The 18,947-nt window shown below is 48.5% G+C and overlaps 1 protein-coding gene across 3 annotated transcripts in view; it reads left to right on the forward strand.

Moving 5' to 3' along the window:
* PRPF40B (pre-mRNA processing factor 40 homolog B) overlaps positions 1-14,832 on the forward strand; it is a 30,698-nt gene extending 15,866 nt beyond the window's left edge. For 2 of the 3 annotated variants that reach the window (XM_066615730.1, XM_066615731.1), the window contains 13 exons: positions 597-705; positions 893-1,043; positions 4,578-4,711; positions 5,264-5,378; positions 6,435-6,526; positions 7,815-7,931; positions 8,528-8,665; positions 9,345-9,440; positions 9,664-9,744; positions 10,654-10,756; positions 11,040-11,101; positions 13,872-14,000; positions 14,146-14,832. In XM_066615730.1, coding sequence (XP_066471827.1) covers positions 597-705; positions 893-1,043; positions 4,578-4,711; positions 5,264-5,378; positions 6,435-6,526; positions 7,815-7,931; positions 8,528-8,665; positions 9,345-9,440; positions 9,664-9,744; positions 10,654-10,756; positions 11,040-11,101; positions 13,872-14,000; positions 14,146-14,238 — 1,420 coding nt within the window. In that variant the 3' untranslated portion in view covers positions 14,239-14,832. Of the gene's footprint in view, positions 1-596; positions 706-892; positions 1,044-4,577; positions 4,712-5,263; positions 5,379-6,434; positions 6,527-7,814; positions 7,932-8,527; positions 8,666-9,344; positions 9,441-9,663; positions 9,745-10,653; positions 10,757-11,039; positions 11,102-13,871; positions 14,001-14,145 lie in introns of those variants that run through there. The other variant, XM_066615732.1, reaches the window with a different exon arrangement.
* Positions 14,833-18,947: the final 4,115 nt, after the last annotated feature.

Genomic DNA, 18,947 nt, shown 5'->3' on the forward strand with positions numbered 1-18,947 from the left:
AATTAAAAAAAAATACTGGTAACTCTGCATTAGAGCCGAATTCTAATCTAGACCATCCTTTGGCTCAGGGCTCCTGTTGCCAGTAGCTGTAGTGTGGGGTGGAGATGGAACTGGAAATTGATGAGCTGGAGTCGGAAGAGTAGCATTGAGGGGGTGTTGCTCTGTTGGCCAGGCAAGAGCAGAACACCAAAATGGTATTTGTTCAGACTTGGCTAATCCAGAGGCATCTGGGGCTGATGTTGCATACCGTGCTTCTCTGTGGCCTCTGTTCACATAGTCCATGGTAGTTCATAGGGCTGTGTCCCACCTTCAGGCCATGAAGTTCCTCCTTCAAGTTCAAGAATCCTTGACCCTTCATTAGATTTATTCTTACAGTGCTAGTGTCGCTAGTTAGAGGAAAATTCCTGGAGCAGAAAAATCTGCTTGGCCATATGGTCGTGGATGCCCCAGATAACCTATGCACAGATGTATTCTGAGTTCAATCCATGTGCTTCGCCCATTCTCTTGTCCTGTTTTCCCCTCAGTGCTCGCTTGCATCCCTGCAAATCCATTGACTGCTTACTTGCTTTTTTCCTTCCTTGGTCTTTGTTCCCAAGGAAAGCTGAGCAGATGTTTGGGGAGCTGGAAGTGTGGGCCGTGGTGCCAGAGCGGGACCGCAAAGAGATCTATGACGACGTTCTCTTTTTCTTGGCCAAGAAAGAGAAGGTAAATGAGGGTACGTGCAGCTGCAGGGGTGGGGTAAATCCTACCGGAGAATTGAACCCAGGAATACCTGCCTCCTGGAACTCGTTAGCCCTTCCGTGCCCTACCCAGAGCTTGGGGAGAGGAATCCAGGAGTCCTGCACTGTTGTGATGGTGTCGGCCCCAATGCTGTCCCCTGCCACCCACCCAGGAGCATGCCAAGCAGCTGCGCAAGAGGAACATCCAGGCGCTGAAGAGTATCTTGGACAGCATGAGCCGCGTCAGCTTCCAGACCACCTGGTCCGAGGCCCAGCAGTATCTGATGGACAACCCCAGCTTTGCCGAGGATGAGGACTTGCAAAGTGAGGCACCTTCCCATCGCCCTGGCTCCCTCTCTCCCTCCCATTTCTGCACCCATGCCTGCCCCAGATCAGAATTTCTCCATGAGACAAACTCAGCAGGCCTCTTGCGTGCGAATCTTAGTCACGTGGTGCTCAGATTTCTACAGGGCTAGAGTATCCTCAGCATTTCTGCTTTCCATGTTTTCTTTTTGTAAATCGAGCACTTATGGGCTTAGGTATTCAATCTGTGCCTCCTGCCTCCCTAGGGAAGTGGGACTAGCCTCCAGGGGCATCGCCAGGCATCTCGGGGGGGGGGGGAGAGGCTGGGCTGCTCTGCTGCATGGGCTGCCTCCTGACTTGCTGCTTTTCTGCAGCTGTGAACATGGTAGGTGGGGCAGCGTGAGGCTGGGAGGGCTGTGAAACGTGGGGGGAGGGGAAAGAAGGCTGACTGGGCAGGCAGGCAGAGGTGCCGCATCTCATCATGGAGCTCTCTCCATGTGCAACCTTGCCCCAAGGACTGCATTTCCCAGTGTGCCGCTCGCCCTGGGCATCCTGGGATTGGTCAAGGCTGCTTGGGAAGGAAGGAGCCAGCCTGCTTCTAGTGGGGGGGGTGTCCAAATGCCCCAGCCTGCATCCCTCCGTCTTGCCTGGGGGAAACAGGGGTGGCATCTGCATGTTGGGTGTGTGTGTGTGTGAGCAGCCCCCATCTACTTTGGGGTGAGTTGTAATCTTGCTGGGTGTGGCTGCAATCCTTTCCACACTTTCCTGGGAGTAAGCCCCATTGACTCAAATGGGGCTTACTTCTGAGTAGACCTACATAGGTGTGGGATCTGTGTCAGCTTAACCCAGGATCCTCACCTTTCTCTTTTTCCTCCCCCTTCAAAAAAGAAAAAAAGCCACTCTTGATGGCTTTGTCTCCAAAAATAGATTAAAAGTTAAAAATCCCCATTCCTTTTCAGCCATCCCTTTTTCCTCCTCCCTCCTTTTGGGGGGCAGGGGTACTCTGTTGGCTGCTATTGTAAGACAAAAGGCACAATCCTAGCTAGGTCTACTCAGAAGCAAGTCCTATTGTGTTCAATGGGACTTACTCCCAGGAAAGTGGGATTAGGATTGCAGCCAAACAGTCTCTAGGACTCAGTTTCCAACAATTTGCAGTTAGCAGATACACACAAAACAAAGTCTTCCCCTCCCCCAGCAAATTCATCACTTCCCCCCTCCCTTTCCAAAACCCTCCAGGTGTGCTGCTAACAAACTCAGGGCACAAGCCTAACCAGGTCTACTCAAAAGTAAGTCCTATTTTGTTCAATGGGGCTTACTCTCAGGTAAGTGTGGTTAGGATTGCAGCCTCAGAGTGCTGGCAGCTGTTTTTTTGTTTCTAGTGTATAATTATAACACCTTCATCCCCATTTTGGGGGTAACTGAGGTGAGGTGTTGTAATGGGGAGCCGTGGCCAGTGACTACAAGGATCAGGGGAGGCGCGAGCTGGAAAAGTTTGAGAACCACTGCCTTATGGGAGAGGCTTGAAAATGTGGGAACAGTGTCTGGTGTAATTTCAAAAGCCAAATGAGAGGGGTAGGTTGAACCTGATTTCTAATGGGCAAAGATTCAGGGTTCTGGAAAACGTGTGTACCCTCTTCCCCACCTCAGCATGATGAGCAAAAACAGGATATATTCTGCAAAGTAAGTGTTTTGTTTGTTTTCTGTCACTCTTCCTCCAAGGAGCTCAGGTGACACACATTGTTCTTTCCCTGCTTGCTTTATCTTCACAGCTACCTTGTATGGTAGGTTAGGCTGAGAGCAACTGCCCCAAGGTCACCCATTGAACTCCATAACTTGGTGGGATTTGAACTCTGGTCTTCCCTGCTTGATTTTGACTCCCTAACTAATACACTACAGATGGCAAAATTTAGCCTTTCTTGTCACGGTGTGTTTTTCCCCCCAGTACATAGCTCTGCTGGTATGTAACCAACCCTGCTAACTGGTGTTGTACCCAGTGCTGTTGCTGTTACAATCATTGATAATTTCTGTGAGCACTTTTTATTTGCAGTGTGTGCTCTCTGGTCTTTATTGTCTGTGTCTTCACAACTGCCTTGTGTGGTAGGTTGCTGTTATCCCCATTTCTCAGATGGGGGCCCTGAAACGGAGAGATAATTATCGCTTGCCCAGGGTTCTGCGGGCACTTGAACCCAGCAGTTGTTGACTGAAGTTTGCACACTGGCCTGTGTTGGCAGCTTGTAATTGTGTAGAACGCTGATGAGTGTGATTGCAGTGACGGTTTCTGCACAGTCATACAGGTGGGGTGTGTGTGGGGCCCTCCCACACTGGGAAGTACAGGCACTCTGTGTAGCTGGGGAGATCAGCATGCATAGGGAGAGTGTTTGACCTTCAAATGCTTTGAAATAAGAGCATTCCTGAAATATAAAGTGCATCTGGAAAGCCAGTTCCAATCACTGAATATAAGCTACAGCCACATACCACTTTCCCCTCATCTCTGGCACAGCCTGTTTGACTCAAGAGTGCCTCCCACTGCACATACAAAATTAACTGCCCTTATACAGCTTGGCAATGACTGTCCAGAGCCGAGGATATTCTGCAGTTCTGCAATTCTGCTTTTCATAAGCACAGCAACTGGTGTTGAGTTCCTCAGGTTTCATTCAAAATAATTCCCAAGTTTCTAGCCCTTAAGTCTTCAAAGCTGAAAATGTGTTAGAAGTGCCTTGTAAAGTCTCAGAAACCACAGGAAGGTGGGGGGGGGGATGCATTTCTAGAGGTTAGGGAAATGGGGCTTCAATGTTTACCTCTTGGGCCCTCCTGCTGTTCCAACTTCTCACTAGGAGTAGCAAATGCAGGCATCTGCTTTAGCTTTTCTTGCCCCAAACCATTTTGATGTGCTGTCGAGGATACCCTGCCATTGCTGTGTCATAAGAACATAAGAACAGCCCCACTGGATCAGGCCATAGGCCCATCTAGTCCAGCTTTCTGTATCTCACAGCAGCCCACCAAATGCCCCAGGGAGCACACCAGATAACAAGAGACCTCATCCTGGTGCCCTCCCTTGCATCTGGCATTCTGACATAACCCATTTCTAAAATCAGGAGGTTGCGCATACACATCATGGCTTGTACCCCGTAATGGATTTTTCCTCCAGAAACTTGTCCAATCCCCTTTTAAAGGCGTCTAGGCTAGACGCCAGCACCACATCCTGTGGCAAGGAGTTCCACAGACCGACCACACGCTGAGTAAAGAAATATTTTCTTTTGTCTGTCCTAACCCGCCCAACACTCAATTTTAGTGGATGTCCCCTGGTTCTTCCTGATGTCCTTCCTGATGCTGTGAAAACTTGAACCTAGGACTGTAGGTAGGACATGGAAGTCCTGGCCCTTGGCTCCTCTCCCAGCTTGCCCCAGATCCCACATCCTTTCCCCACAACAAGCATAGACTTCCATCTTATTTGCCTGTGGCCTAGCCTGCCCCCTTGCTGTCTAGAATAGTCTGAACTGTGTCGATTTCACACCAAGCTGATCCTGGAGCCTTGCCACCTTTTCACTGTTTCAGACATGGACAAGGAGGATGCCTTAATTTGCTTTGAGGAACATATCCGGACACTGGAAAGGGAGGAGGAGGAGGAGCGAGAGCGTGGCCGGCTACGAGAGAGACGCCAGCAGCGCAAGAACAGGGAAGCCTTTCAGGTATCTGAACTGGAACTAGGAGGGCTATCAGTGCAGAAGTCCTGAGGCAGGACTACTTGGGCTGGCCTGCCAACTCTATTCTTCATTCACTCTTTCTGAGTCCCTTCTTCTGAAGAGAATAAATAGGTTGGCACATCTGGCAAGTCCTGCTTGACACTGGGATTCTGAGATTTCAGCAAATTTAGCACTTGCAGTCAAGAGTAACTTTGACTTGATAAAAGGGTTGGAAGCTTGCTTTTTAAATAAATAACTAAATAAAAGACCAAGCCTCCTCAGATTCATGGCCAGTGCCATGGCTTTTTTAATCATTCCTGCAGAACTGAGGCATCCGCATTGTTATGTTTGCACCTCAAATGCTTTAAGTTTCTTGAAAAGCTTTTGGGGAAGAAGAGGTCTGAAACTGTGAAGGGCATTGGGATACACAGGGGATATGGGATTCGGGGCCTGCCCTGGGACATGTGTTCACCCTGGCAGGGACCATGAACGGGGGAGGGGCTGACTCCCCGCTCTCTCTCGCTCTATCGTAGAATAACCAGGCTACTTCTTGCTCAGGCCTTCTTGGACGAGCTTCATGAAAGCGGGCGCCTGCACTCCATGTCCACCTGGATGGAGCTGTACCCCTCCCTCAGCACTGACAGACGCTTTGCCAACATGTTGGGCCAACCCGGTAAGCAGCTGATGGGCAAGAATCGCCAAGCTCCCCCCCCTTTCTATCAATCAGGGTCTTTAAAAAAAGTGGGAATGAATCATCTGAGCCTTCTTCATTGGGGTGTTTGAGGTGAATGTAAAGTGAGGTCTGGCAAATGCTAGGCTAGGTGTTTGAGTGGGAGCCTAGATTCCTGAGAGACGAGTAAATCTGTCTTGCATTGCACTTGTGGCAGTGAAGATCTTGGATGCTGATTGGTTGAAGTAGTGCAATGTGCTGGAATGTTCCAGCCATTCGGAGGAGACAGCTTTCAGTCACAAAATGTTTGCAGTCCAGCTTCTGTGAGAAGTGATATTGTCAGAATGACTGGGAGTAACAGTGGAAGTGGGAGCAGTGCAGAGTAGGCTAAAGATTGTAAGGCTGGCTGGTGGGGGGCGGGGGGAGGTCACAGAAGGTTCTGACCAGGTGGCTAAAGAAAAGGGGCAGAGTAAGGGAGGGTCGTTGTCAGTTTAGAGCCTGACAGGCAACTGTTTGTGAGCCCTCCCTGCCACCACTTACTCCCTCTCACTTCACAAAGGTTCTTATTTTCTGTTGGAAAAAAGTGGAGTGGACTGGCATGGCAGTTGGTGAATCCCTCTTCAAGACCTCCAGTTTTGAAGGAATCTGGGGGTGGAAGCCCACTGTGAGTTTTCAAGCTGCACAAGTCACATTTCAGGCCCTCTCCATTAAACATCACCAGCACCACTGATACGTTGTGCTTCTTCTCAGTCGAGACAGGGCACTATACAAGCTCATGAGACCTCTCTGTCACCCTGACAGAACTGGGCGTCTGCCCTCAAACACACTCAGATCACACCCTTGAATGGCACAGCTGCTGTAGACTGATAGATTGGGGACAGTCTGTCTCAGAGGGAACTTTTTCCACTAATAGTTGTCTTCTCATTTAGGAACCCTGATAGGCTTTCAAGGAACACAAAGGCAGTTTGAAAACCACTGTCTGTCTTAGTCTATGATCAAAAGCCTTTTTTGTGACAGGTGCTAATAATGCGCTGTGCTGCTCTACTCTTTGGACTACAGGCTCTACCCCCCTGGATCTGTTCAAGTTCTATGTGGAAGATCTCAAGGCACGCTTTCATGATGAGAAGAAGATCATCAAGGACATTCTTAAGGTGCAGTGGCCATTGGGGCATTGAGAGGACACAAAGCTAATGTCTTTCCTGCAAGAACTCACTCCACCTGTGCTCAATAGACATACCCGCCCACTGCCCAGCTTCACAATTCTGGAGCATCTGGGCCCTCTTTCAGGGCATTGCCACTGAACAATAATAATAATAAATAATAATAATAATAATAACAGGTATTTATATACCGCCTTTCTTGGTCTTTATTCAATAATAAGAGCATGTATGTCAATTTCATGGTTTCTGAATTTAAAAGTGATTCTCAGGAATGAAATTAACAAGAAAACACTATCTTCCAAAAGAGAATTCTACCAGCAGATTCTCAGTGGTTCAACCCTGTAAAGCAGTGGTTTTCAAACCCTCCAGGAGAGTTTGAGCCACTGTAAGTTCTTGCGGGGGCGGGGGGAGGCAGCGGGGGTGGGTGGAAGGCAGCGGTGCAATCCCCAGGATTGCGCCGCTCAGGGGGCTGCAGGGGCTTGGGAGCACTTACCCAAGCCTCCTACAGCCTTTCCAGGGTGCAGGGAGCCCGGTGCGAACCTTTGTTAGGGCTCCCCGAAGCAGTGAAAGTGAAAGCGGAGTGATCGCACCCCGCAGAAGTGGAGCAGGATTGCTCCACTTTCGCTGCTGCATGGAGCCCTAACAAAGGTTTGCACCGGGCTCCCCACACCCTGGAGAGGCTGCAGGAGGCTTGGGTAAGTGCTCCCAAGCCCCTGCAGCCCCCTGAGCGGCGTGATCCTGGGGATCATGCCGCTGCCTCCTCCCTCCCTCCAGGCTGCGCCCGCCTCTTAAGAGGGCAGAGGCCAGGGCCCACAGGCTGGGGTGTCGCGACGCCCCAGTTTGAAAAGCCCTGCCTGTAAAGAATAACTTGGACACGAAGTGAAAAATTGCAAGTAGCATTGCCAGTCCCTTGGAAAAAAATCCAGAACAAAGTACAGTATCTTGATTTAGGATGAATGAAGCAATCACATTAGTGGTGAACAATCATTTGATCAGAACTTCAAACTTGGATCTCATACGAAACAAAAAGGAGGTGGGGACTTGTTGCTGGACATTATTATTAGTATCATTATTAGTATGAATTTATCCTTGCTGGGCATGATGAAAAGCCCGACTCTGTATTTTGATACAGTTGCATCTCAGGAGAAAAAGGGTTCCTTATGGTCTGTGGTTCTTGCAGTTTTTGCATAGCTCAAAAGAAAACCCTTGGATTCTGCTGAGGAATTTCTAATGCTTTCCTGTTCCTTCTCTCTCCCACCCCCCTTTTCTCCTTTGGCAGGACCGGAGCTTCAGTGTGGAAGTAAATACAACATTTGAGGATTTTGCCCACGTCATCAGTTTTGACAAGCGCGCTGCCACGCTGGATGCTGGCAACATTAAGCTGACTTTTAATAGTGTGAGTGGACCAGGGAATCTTTGGGGGGGGGGTTTGCAAGGTATAGAATGACTTTTGTGAAAGGGAAGTGCTTGAGGAGGGGGCAGGACAGGGACCAAGTGTGCCTCTTCAGTACACTGACTAGCCCACTGTTGGTTCTCAGTAAATAAGGAGCAGCAGTCAGGGGGGCCTGATTGACAGAATGTCACTTTTCTGTCATAATACGAAGGGAGGGGTCATCCAGTGAAGAGGATTTGCAGCAGGTTCAGGACTGACAGTAGAAAGTCCTTCTTCCCACAGCCCCTAATTAACTTTTGAAACTGGTTTGGTGGACTGTCCAGAAGCTAAGACTCCCTCTAAAATGAATTCATGATCTGTCAGTAGGTACCGACCATGATAGTATAAATGGATCTTCTGTGTACAGGGGCAGTACCTGTCTAGATGTTGGCTGGGGGGGAGGGGCACCGCATGTGCTAAGCCAACCCTTTGTTCTTGCAGTGCAGAGCACGGGGGCCTGATTTCTGGGGATACTGTGGTAGACCATTGGGAGACCCTTTGGCAAGATAACTACAGCACCATTTGGTGATGCCTGTCTCCCTCTCTGTCCTGCCCCCCAGCTGCTGGAGAAGGCTGAGGCTCGGGAGCGCGAGCGCGAGAAGGAAGAAACACGGAAAATGCGGCGCAAGGAGGCAGCGTTCAAGGGCATGTTACGACAGGCAGCCCCCCCTTTGGAGCCCAACACTCCTTGGGATGAGGTGAGGTTTCCTGCTCCAAACTGCAGGTTCTCTGGAGCAGCATAAATCGGCTACTGGAGAGCAGCTTGGCTTGCCCCATCCCCAGTGATTTGCACAACTGGGTAGAATGGATGAGTAGTTCCGCTTTGGGGTTTATTTTAGTATCTAGTTGAGGAAGACATATCCACCTCTCATGCTCCTGTGTTGAGGAACACTGATCTGGGTGTGACCCCTTATGGGAAGAGGGCAGCATCAAAGCATTATTCATGTAGAGATGTGCCAGGCAGCTTTCTCCAAGGGCAGGTAATTCTCCTTCATCTCTGCATCAAGTGGTACCAAATGAGTCAGTCACACCCATGAAGAGACACTGCAGAGGCCAATTGGAGCAGGCAAAATCAGAGCAGTGATTCTTACAGGGACACAGTGGGCAGCCTCTCCTGAGGGTGGATGGGTGGGGGTCTCCCAGGAGCCTTTCATTCATATGTCACAGCACACTAGCTGTTCTCTTGCAGCACTTACATGGGGAATGACTGATCTAGTGGTCTAGGATTGGTAATTAGTTATCCCTTGAATTATTTTGTCTTGAGCGATTACAGAGATAGTTGCCACAAGGCAATGCATCCGTCTAAAGTTGGCACACCCAAAGCCCTGTGTGTTTTTTGGAGAGGGTGTAACCCATGCCTCTTGCCTTTCCTGCCAGGTACGAGAGCGGTTCGTCAATAACATAGCCTTTGAGCAGATCACGCTGGAATCTGAGCGCATTCGGCTCTTTCGTGAATTCCTACAAGTGCTGGAGGTGAGCAGGAGGTGGTAGGAAAACCATTTTCAAGCATCAGGAGAACTTAGGAGTGTTTGAACCTCAGCAGGATCCTCTGCCTTGAACCCTGCAAGGAAGTGGGTGGTTGAAGTAGTGGGGAGGAGGAAGATTGTTGCTTTGATGGCTGTGTCAAAAGTAGCCATGCTCTGCTGAGTTGTGAACTCTCTCTCTATCTCTCTCTTCCCCTCCCCACCCCCCACAGACTGAGTGCCAGCACTTCCATGCTAAGGCCAAAAAGCACAGCAAGAAACCCAAGAAGCACCATCGCAAGCGCTCCGCTTCGGTGAGGACAAAGAGGCAAAAGATGGGAGGGTGACCCAGGTTCGGAAGGGCATACCTGTGTTACTTGTTGGGCAGGGTCAGTTGGGTTCCCCATAGCAAAGACATTCTCCCAACCAAACTCTTGTGTCATTCTGGTGGCTGTTGCAGAGGAGCAAAAGTGCCTGCAGCAGAATGAAGTGGCTGAGTCCTCAGGTAGCACAATGGACTATACAACTGTAGGTGGGAATGGCATTCTTTGAAGGCACTGCAGTTTAAAAAACAACAACAAAAAACTCACTGCAAGTAGAAAACTAGCACAGCAGAGATGCTGGCCTAGAATCTTTCTCCAGGATGTGTTCGGTTTTTACTTGCAGGGAATTTAAAAACATTTCTAAATACGGGAGAACATTCAAAACTGGCAATCTCCGACATGTTAGCGTATGCCTATTCTGAAGTGAATAGTCCATTACAGGATTCCCCCAACACACTTATAGAATTTGACAAACACAAGTAGATCAGGCCTATATCCACACAAGTTCACACACAATCTGACAGGATACATCTAAACTGGGCATTACAAATGGATAGCTGCTGGGCATTTATTGCATTAAAAACAGGTGGTGTTGAATGATGATTGACGTACACCTGTGTACTGAACATGTAGACTGTCTCTTTGGCCTCCCCAGTTGCCTTCTGCGGAGTTGGTCAGACAACTGGACCATCTGACTCAGCAGATTTCCAGTCTGCGAGGTGGTGGTGGTGGTTTCTCATGTCTACCTTGAGATGCCAAGGATTGAACCTGGAACCTTTTGCATTCAATGCAGATGCTCTTCCAGTGAGCTACACCCTCTTCCTGTTTGTCAGTAGCATGCCCAGTTCCCTTCTCCCTCTGAATGTGCCTGTCTGTTGAGTCGCCATTTTCCCCCTTCAGGGCTCAGAGTCAGGCTCAGATCATCCCCACCGTGCAGCCAAGCGCAAGAAACGGAACCACTCAGAATCTGCTGGTTCAGGAGCATCTTCCTCACCTGACTCAGGTAAGAGCAGAGCATTGGAAAGGTGAGAAATCAGTCGCGTACTGGTCCAAAATCAGTGATGATGTGTCCTTTATATGGAACCATATACTTATCGTTCAAGAGATCTTTGGAATCCATGCAAAATATGTGAGCTTTCACTATGCTTGGAGCAATCTCCTTTTGGCATTAGCAAGGGTTGTTGGAGTATGTGCTCACAGGTGTTTTGGGCTTGACCAGCTCTTTGTGTGCACCCCATGACAGCAGCATAACACCCAGCAACTGTCACCTTCTCTTCTGTCTGCAGAGCACAGCACTAGGCGTTCCAAAAGGCAGAAGAAGAAAAGCAAGAAGAAGCGACACAAATCGGTGAGTCCACAGGATCAGGCAGTGTTAGGGAGTAGGTGAGATGGGTGCAGGCAAAGGAGAGGGCTGGAGACCTTGTTGCAGAGCTGTACAAGGAAATCTGTTCAAGCAGGGAATCTGTGAGTCTGGATGAGCTCTGCACTGAACTGTCAGAATTCTAATCTGGACCAAAGTCTCCGACATACCAAGAACAGTGGAGATCTGTGATCTGTGCAAATTGATCCCAGGGCATGGTCCTGAAGACCCATCACATAGTCACCTTGCAGAAGCCAAGCACATCTGGGTTTGCGCGGTGCCTGGATCGAAGCCTGCCTGGGAACCCTCCCCCCACGTTTGCCACCTTGAATTCCATTGTGGAAGAAAAGCAGGCTATAAATGTATTACAATAAGCAGACAGAGGTTTATTTTCAGAATTTTATGTTTCTGCCCATTAAGAGGAAGATAAAGTTCTGTAAAGGTCACTGAAGTCTTCTCCTTACTCCTGAGAAATCCTGCTTTGATTTTTTCAGATTTTGCAGGATTATGGCCTGCAAGTTTTTGGGCCCCTTTTAAGGGACACAATCTGGTGTGGGGTGTTTTTTTTAAATGAAAACTAAGCTGCTTGGGGTGCAGGATTTAGCACCAAATACAAAATGTTGTCCTTGTGTGGGATCACAGAATATGCTTCACTGTAGTTGGGGGAATTTGCATCAGGCGGGGCATACAGGCATGTACTGTAACCACTTAACATTGGATAACTTGTCACTGAGTTTGTGATCAGATTTCACTGAAAAATATTGAGATGGTATGAAGTTCCATGTCTATGATGGGTTGTTCCTACATGTTGTCTGCACTTGGATGTCACCTTTCACCAAGTCAGACCATCCATCTGTGTAGATCAGTATTGACTCTCCAGAATTTCAGACAGAAATTCTCCCCGGCCTGGTTTAGAGTTACCAGGGATTGAATCTGGGACTTTCTGCACACGAGGCTCCACCTGTGGGGGCTGGGGGAGCGTCAGTGTCCTCTTTGCTCTTTTCCGTGTCTTTAGATCACCTTTTACAAACTTTAAGCATTGTGTGTTGTTGCTCTTGCATGCTGGTTGCATGCCAGCATTCTGTCAGCATGTGTGGTATCCTAGACCCCATCAAAGAACCATGCTGCTGAGAGCCTTGGCAAGTAGCCACACAACATGAGATATATGTAAAGGGGGTCTAAAACAAGCAGAATAACTTGTGCAAGTAAATCATTCTCCACATGAGGACTATTTCTTCTTGGCATAGAACAGCAGTCCGCAAACCGCAGAACTGCTGTGTAAGGGGAAAACCTTCCCCGTTGTGTCCAGAGCTTATCATTCCATGCTGCAGCATCTTGTTTTTCTTTCCGCTTGTGTCAGGAAGCTGCTTTGGCCAGCCACTTCCACACAGATATCCGGGCACAGAGCCTACTGGGGTGACGAAGTGGCTGGCAGGAGTAACTTCCTGACACAAGCGGAAGAACATAAGAACAGCCCCACTGGATCAGGCTATAGGCCCATCTAGTCCAGCTTCCTGTATCTCACAGCGGCCCACCAAATGCCCCAGGGAGCACACCAGGTAACGAGACCTCATCCTGGTGCCCTCCCTTGCATCTGACATAGCCCATTTCTAAAATGATGAGGTTGCACATACTCATCAGGGCTTGTAACCCGTAATGGATTTTTCCTCCAGAAAATTGTCCAATCCCCTTTTAAAGGTGTCCAGGCCAGACGGCATCACCATATCCTGTGGCAAGGAGTTCCACAAACCAACCACATGCTGAGTAAAGAAATATTTTCTTTTGTCTGTCCTAACCCTCCCAACAGTCAATTTTAGTGGATGTCCCCTAGTTCTGGTGTGTGAGTCTAAAGAGCATCTCCCTATCCACTCTGTCCATCCCCTGCATGATTTTGTATGTCTCAATCATGTCCCCCCTCAGGCGCCTCTTTTCTAGGCTGAAGAGGCCCAAACACTGTAGCCTTTCCTCATAAGGAAGGTGCCCCAGCCCAGTAATCATCAGGCAGCCCAATCCTGAGCTGCCTGCAGCGTCCAGGTCCAGTGGCTCCATGGTGGGCTCCTGCTAGATCCTGCGCCTCCTGCGCTACTGCAGGAGGCTCCTTGGGAAAAGGGGATGTTCGTCCCCTTCCCCTGAGTAAGGGAAGTAGCTCCACAATGGGGCTACTCACTTTAGTGGCAACCTTTTGGTTGCCGCTAAAGTAAAGGCGCTCGTGTAGGGCAAGCAGCCCTGCCCGAGCACCTTGGATCCTGCGGAGTTCGGCTGCACGGATCTGCCTCTCCCCCTCCCCCCGACCTGCCTCCCCCATGCCCGGCCATGCCCCCACCTCCCGTTCCGCAGCCCGGCGGTCCAGGAGACCGCCAAGCCGCAGCACCCGGGTGCCTGCCACACGCCACCCCAGCTCTGGGCGGGAGCCTGGCAGCAAGCCCCACAAATGTGCCTTATGGCATGTGCCGTACAGAGCCGCGCTGTGGACCACAGGATCGGGCTCTTAGTTGCTGTTTTGCACCTTTTCCGTTTCCACTGTGTCCTTTTTGAGATGTGGTGACCAGAACTGGAATAATAAGGAAAAGTAAGACAGTGCAGCATGGAACAGAAAGATCTGGTCACAAAGGGGACAGTGTTTTGCAGGCACTGGATTTGCCTCCCGGGCCAGGGTTTGACACCTACTGGCATAGAAGATTGATAATTTTAGCATGGCAATACACACACACTTCCCAGGCCCTTTGCCCTCCGCAGTTGCAAACTGTCTCTTTTACAGAACAGCCCTGAAAGCGAAGGTGAGCACAAGAAAGAGCCAAGCCGACCTGATGAGTGGGAGCGGGAGAAGGCCCCTCCGCGACCTGAGGGAAGAGGCCACTCCCCTCCCCGGGGCACCAGGAGGGAGCGGGTAAGACCTGTGAAAACCAAGGCGCTTGGGGGTGGGGAAGGGTGGGTCAGGAGTGTGTGGGAGAGCCAGCAAGGAGTCTCGGGCACACATCTTTGGGGTGACCAAAAGCCTTTGCATGTCTCACTTGCAGCTTTTCTCCTTGCAGAGTGGCTGGGACACTTCAGAGAGCGAAGAGCTCAGCGAAGGGGAGCTGGAACGTCGGCGCCGGACTCTGCTACAGCAGCTGGGTGACCAGTAGCAGCCACTGCCGATTTTAGGCGCCCCCCCCCATCACCCACGAGACTCTACTCGGTCCTTGTTCCTAAGAAGGCTCTGCCTTCCTTTGGCTTGGATGCTGTCCAAGCCAAGTTTGTGCATTTTTATGACTGGAACCTGTTGGGCCACAGCCATGAAATGTTTGCCTGCTTCTGAGTTGGGAGCAGGCCCTGCACCCTTGGCAAGAATGATCTCCATCACCTCCCTTTGTCAGTACAGAGCACCAAGACATGGACAAGGATGTTGAACCTGGACACCCTCTCCAAAAGTGGATCCTACCAGAAAAGGATAAGTGGTGTAAGCTTCTTCCTGCATCAGTTGGTAACCCAGCCCAAGAGCGAAGGGCATCTCAGCATCATCTAGTCACACCAGCTTGGAGCTTCCTTGGCCTAGAACCAAAATCACATACCCTCCATCCCACCCAACCATGTGGTTCACTCAGAGGCAGAGATGGAGGTGTGTGGGCCTTTTCTTGAAGGTTTGTCCCCTGTGACTGGGCCCGTTTTTCCTCAATGCGTTGTCTCTTGTGTGTTGGGGATTAAGTGGGATTTTTAGAATAATATTTATAATAAACCTGGACTGGGTGTATCATTCTTTAGAGAGAACTAGTTTAAATCTGGGCTTTGTCCCAAGTTGGTATAACAGTGAGTTTATTCCCTTTCCTTGAACATCTAGAAAAAGTTTTGAGGTGCTTTACAGCATGTCAGGTGGTGAGATCTAATGGTGACTCGGATCCCTTCCTAGTGAAGGACTCTGGAGGAGAGCAATGTGGGGCATCTTCTGTGTGCTGGCTTGTGCATTGTGCAGTGACACTAAAGGGACAGAAGATGTGGAAGTCACAAAAGAAAAGGCATGTGTGGATAGATGCATATATGTATCCAATGTGTTGACAGCATGATTTCCATCAGTAAAAACAAGCAATTGTGCCAGTAAGCAAACTGCAGGATTTGACTAGTAGTTTGTACAACTGATTTGTACAACTTATTCTTACTGATGGATGTCGTGCGTTAAATTTACAGAGTATGCTCAGGTTGATTTTGTCAGCACCTATGCGATTCTTCTACCCCCCCTTTCTTTCTTTTATGCATTATGCAGACATCCAGCCCACAAGATTTAGCAACCAGAGAATCTCAGATTTCCTTTCTGCAAAAGGGCTCCAGGTCATGGTTATTCAGAAAGCGTTGGGAAACATGAGCACTGTCTGGTGCAACCCAAGCTCTTGATCAGTAGGGCTGTGTGCTGAAATTTATGTGGGTTGAACTCAGTTTGGTACTTACGTATAGGGTTGTTGGGTTTTTCTTCCCTGACAGATGTGTTATGCCACTAACAGCTGCATGAAAGGAACAAAGCGAACCTTTTCACCACATGCTGTGGCAAGAAGTTGTTACCACCTGGTTTATTTTTTTTTCCTTTGCTTTGATGCAAATGCTATAAAGCACAGGAGTACTGTCAGAAAAAAAGTTAGGAATTCCCCCTCAAGGCCCATGAGTCTCTACATAGGGCCTAGTCTCCCTTCCTGGCTAGCTGAATAATTTTTTGCATAATTGGGCTTTTTTAAAGTACACACATCCCTTCCCTTTCCATTTTACCTGTCAAATTGTGGCATCATTTGGCCTAGTGGCTTAAACCACAGGTCCCTCTAGAGCAGCCATTTTCAACCTTTGCCGTGGCACACTGGTATGCCACAGATGGTCCCCAGGTGTGCCGCGGGAGTGTGGGGGAGGGTTATTTATTAGTAGGGCCATTGGGGAATGTGAGCCCCCCCACCAGCAATGTCAATGGTCCAAAAACGGATGGTGTGCCTTGACCAGTTTAGTGCCTTGTTAGTGTGCCCTGAGATGGAAAGGGTTGAAAAGCACTGCTCTAGAGGTAATAGGAAATAGCGAAGGTTTTTTTTTTTTTTCCTAAAGCAAACAAAACAACTCAAGTCCTCAAAGGTAGGTCAGGAGGATAGCCTTTTTTTGGTTGTGTTTTTCTTTTCATTCTCATTATTAGCAATTCTGTACAGTAGGAGGGAGGGAGGGAGGCACTAGGCTTACAATATAGTCAATAATATTTCACATGTACAAAAAGTTACACCAAACTACAGAAAAGAACTACAGTGGACTGGATACGTTTGTAAATGGTCTGCAAGCAGTGGCAGGAAGACTTCCTTTGGAGGGATGGTTGGTCCTTTCGGCATATGGAAAAAGTAGTGTTTCATAAATCAAAAGGGGTTGTAGCCCACCCCTCCTAGTGTTACAACAGTGTTCATTCTTCAATCAATATTCAAGGACAGTTTCACACCTGTCATAGCTTAGTCACTGTGCTATTCCAGGGCAGTGCATCTTTTGTGCCTTACATAATACAAAGCAGGAAGCAAAGATGTTTGATCCTGTGTCAGACAAAAATCGCCATCACGTTCCTTCAAGCTCATGCAAAAAAAAAAAATGGTGGTTTGTTCCTTAAGGCCTCCATTTCTTGAACAGGGTCAGTCTGAGTGCACTGATATTGTTGAACCATCATCATGGGTTTTGTAAACCTTGCCTTGCTGGATCAGAGCTGGTTCCATTCTGTTGCATTGCATTCTGTTCCCAAGAGCAGACAGGCTTGAGGAAGCTTATAAGGTTTGTGGGAGGTAGCCATAGTATGTGCAGTCTTTGCTCTGGATGTGCAACTTAGTTATCATGACCAGTATCCACTGGTTACTCAAGCACTAAGAAGTACTCTGTTTGAGATGGTGTGAACTTTCTGTCTTTGCAGTTTTGACAATACAGATCCAACCTTGTTATATACACAGATTTTTTATTCACAGATTTGACTCAACATGAATGGCCACTGCAAATGAAAAGGAATGTGCTGATCCCTGGAGAAAGGGAAAAATGCATCTCTTTAAAATTGCAGTTTAAAAAACTGCTTTTTACTGTTGTAGAGAGATAGTCATGCAAGCTATTACAGGTATTTTTCACCTGTGGAAAAATGATTTTTCAAAGCAATGAGTAGGGCCATTTAATTTAAAGGAAAACAGTCCTTTAATAGCCTTGTTAATGTGAGAGGACAGGCTGACAATCATTAATCATTCTCTCTCCAGGCACTTAGAACACCAGTGACCCCTCCTGATAATAGCTGCTGTGGGTGAAGGGAGTGGCTGGCTCCTAGTGAAGCCTTTTTAAGTGCCTGGAGAGAGACTGATTGAAGGATTGTCTACTTCAGGGGTGTCCAAAGTTTTTGGCAGGAGGGCCACATCATCTCTCTGACACTCTGTTGGGGGCCAAATTAATTTACATTTCAAATTTGAATAAATTTACATAAATGAATATATTAAAGATGAACTTATATGAATGAATGAAGGTTTTGCAATAGCTCAAGGCCTCTAAAAGGCCTTGCACAAAGCAAGGCTGGCCTTTCCTTTGCTGCTGCTGCAGCATCACAAACGTGAAACAACAAGCAGTGGAGGGAGCCCTCATCCCACAGCTCAAGTGAGAGGCCAAACAGTTGCCCTCATGCTGAGAGCAGTTGCATCGGGCCAGTGTGGGCTCCAACAAATCTCTGGAGGGCCAGAGGCTCATTGGAGACTAGGGGCTCCCTGAGCGCCGCATTGAGAGGCCTTGAGGGCCGCAAGTGGCCCCAGGGCCAGGGTTTGGGCACACCTGGTCTACTTAATGAATCTTACATCACAAAGGTCAGCATGGCTGTTTTTAAATCACCCAGTAAAGGGTCATTGTTTTTTTAAATGGATTTGCTTTAGTTCAATTTTTGCCTTCTACCTGAGTTCTGGGAAAGGAACCCTTTTGAATAATGAGATTCAACCTGAAGTTCATTCCAATCTGTTGCAGATGAATAGGCATTTGTGAATGAATCCTAATGCCCTGCTGCTGTAAGCAAGTTGGGCTTGTGATTTCAGTAGTAACCTCAGAGCTGAAACATGACAAAGCAATTCATTGCTTGGATGCAGGACACAGCCAGCCATATAGGGGAAACACCCTATGCCGGGTTGCATGGATGGAGAATGCTCCCAGAATCCTCAGCAACTCTGTTTTGTGGGGACTGCTGGAGCACACTTTCAATATCTACAGCCAATGCTGCTCATGTTCCCTTATTGACCTCAGTTGCAACAGTCCCCTACAGCCTCCCCAGTACATCAGCTGGAAATGTCTCTCTGGGCCATAATTCTTTAACCTGCACAAAAGTCTGCTGCACCATCAAATCTACTCAGACTGTGTTTTGTGGTGCCAGGCTATTTTCACACGCATCCTGCAACCAGCTTCCACAGGCATGGTTTCCATTAGCCCGTTTTTCATTTTTAACTTCAATGCCTTCACTTACTTGCCTCGTCTGAATTAAGCCTTAGTTTCTCCCAAGATTCAACATTATCTACCCTACCTCCCACTCACTCACACGCACACATCCCTGCCTCAAATTGTGTAAATATGGCTGTCAGCTGGAGAAGGGCACGGCCCTTTTACTGTTCCATGATACCAAGGGCATGCTTGATCACTTCACCCATACTGACTCCTAAAAAATGCCAATCAGTGCCAGCCAAGTAAGAAGGACAAATGAAAGGTCCAAGGCAAGAGACTGCATATGCTCTTGGAGGTGTGGAGCTTCTAAAGCAACAGGCCCCATTACAAAGTGAGGACTGATATTCCCAGTTGCAGGCTGGGATTCTGTTCCAAGACCCTATGAGACTGCATTTCAGTGCCATTGTGAGGT

Source organism: Tiliqua scincoides, chromosome 2 (assembly GCF_035046505.1).
Source record: "Tiliqua scincoides isolate rTilSci1 chromosome 2, rTilSci1.hap2, whole genome shotgun sequence".
In the NCBI taxonomy this organism is placed as follows: domain Eukaryota; kingdom Metazoa; phylum Chordata; class Lepidosauria; order Squamata; family Scincidae; genus Tiliqua; species Tiliqua scincoides.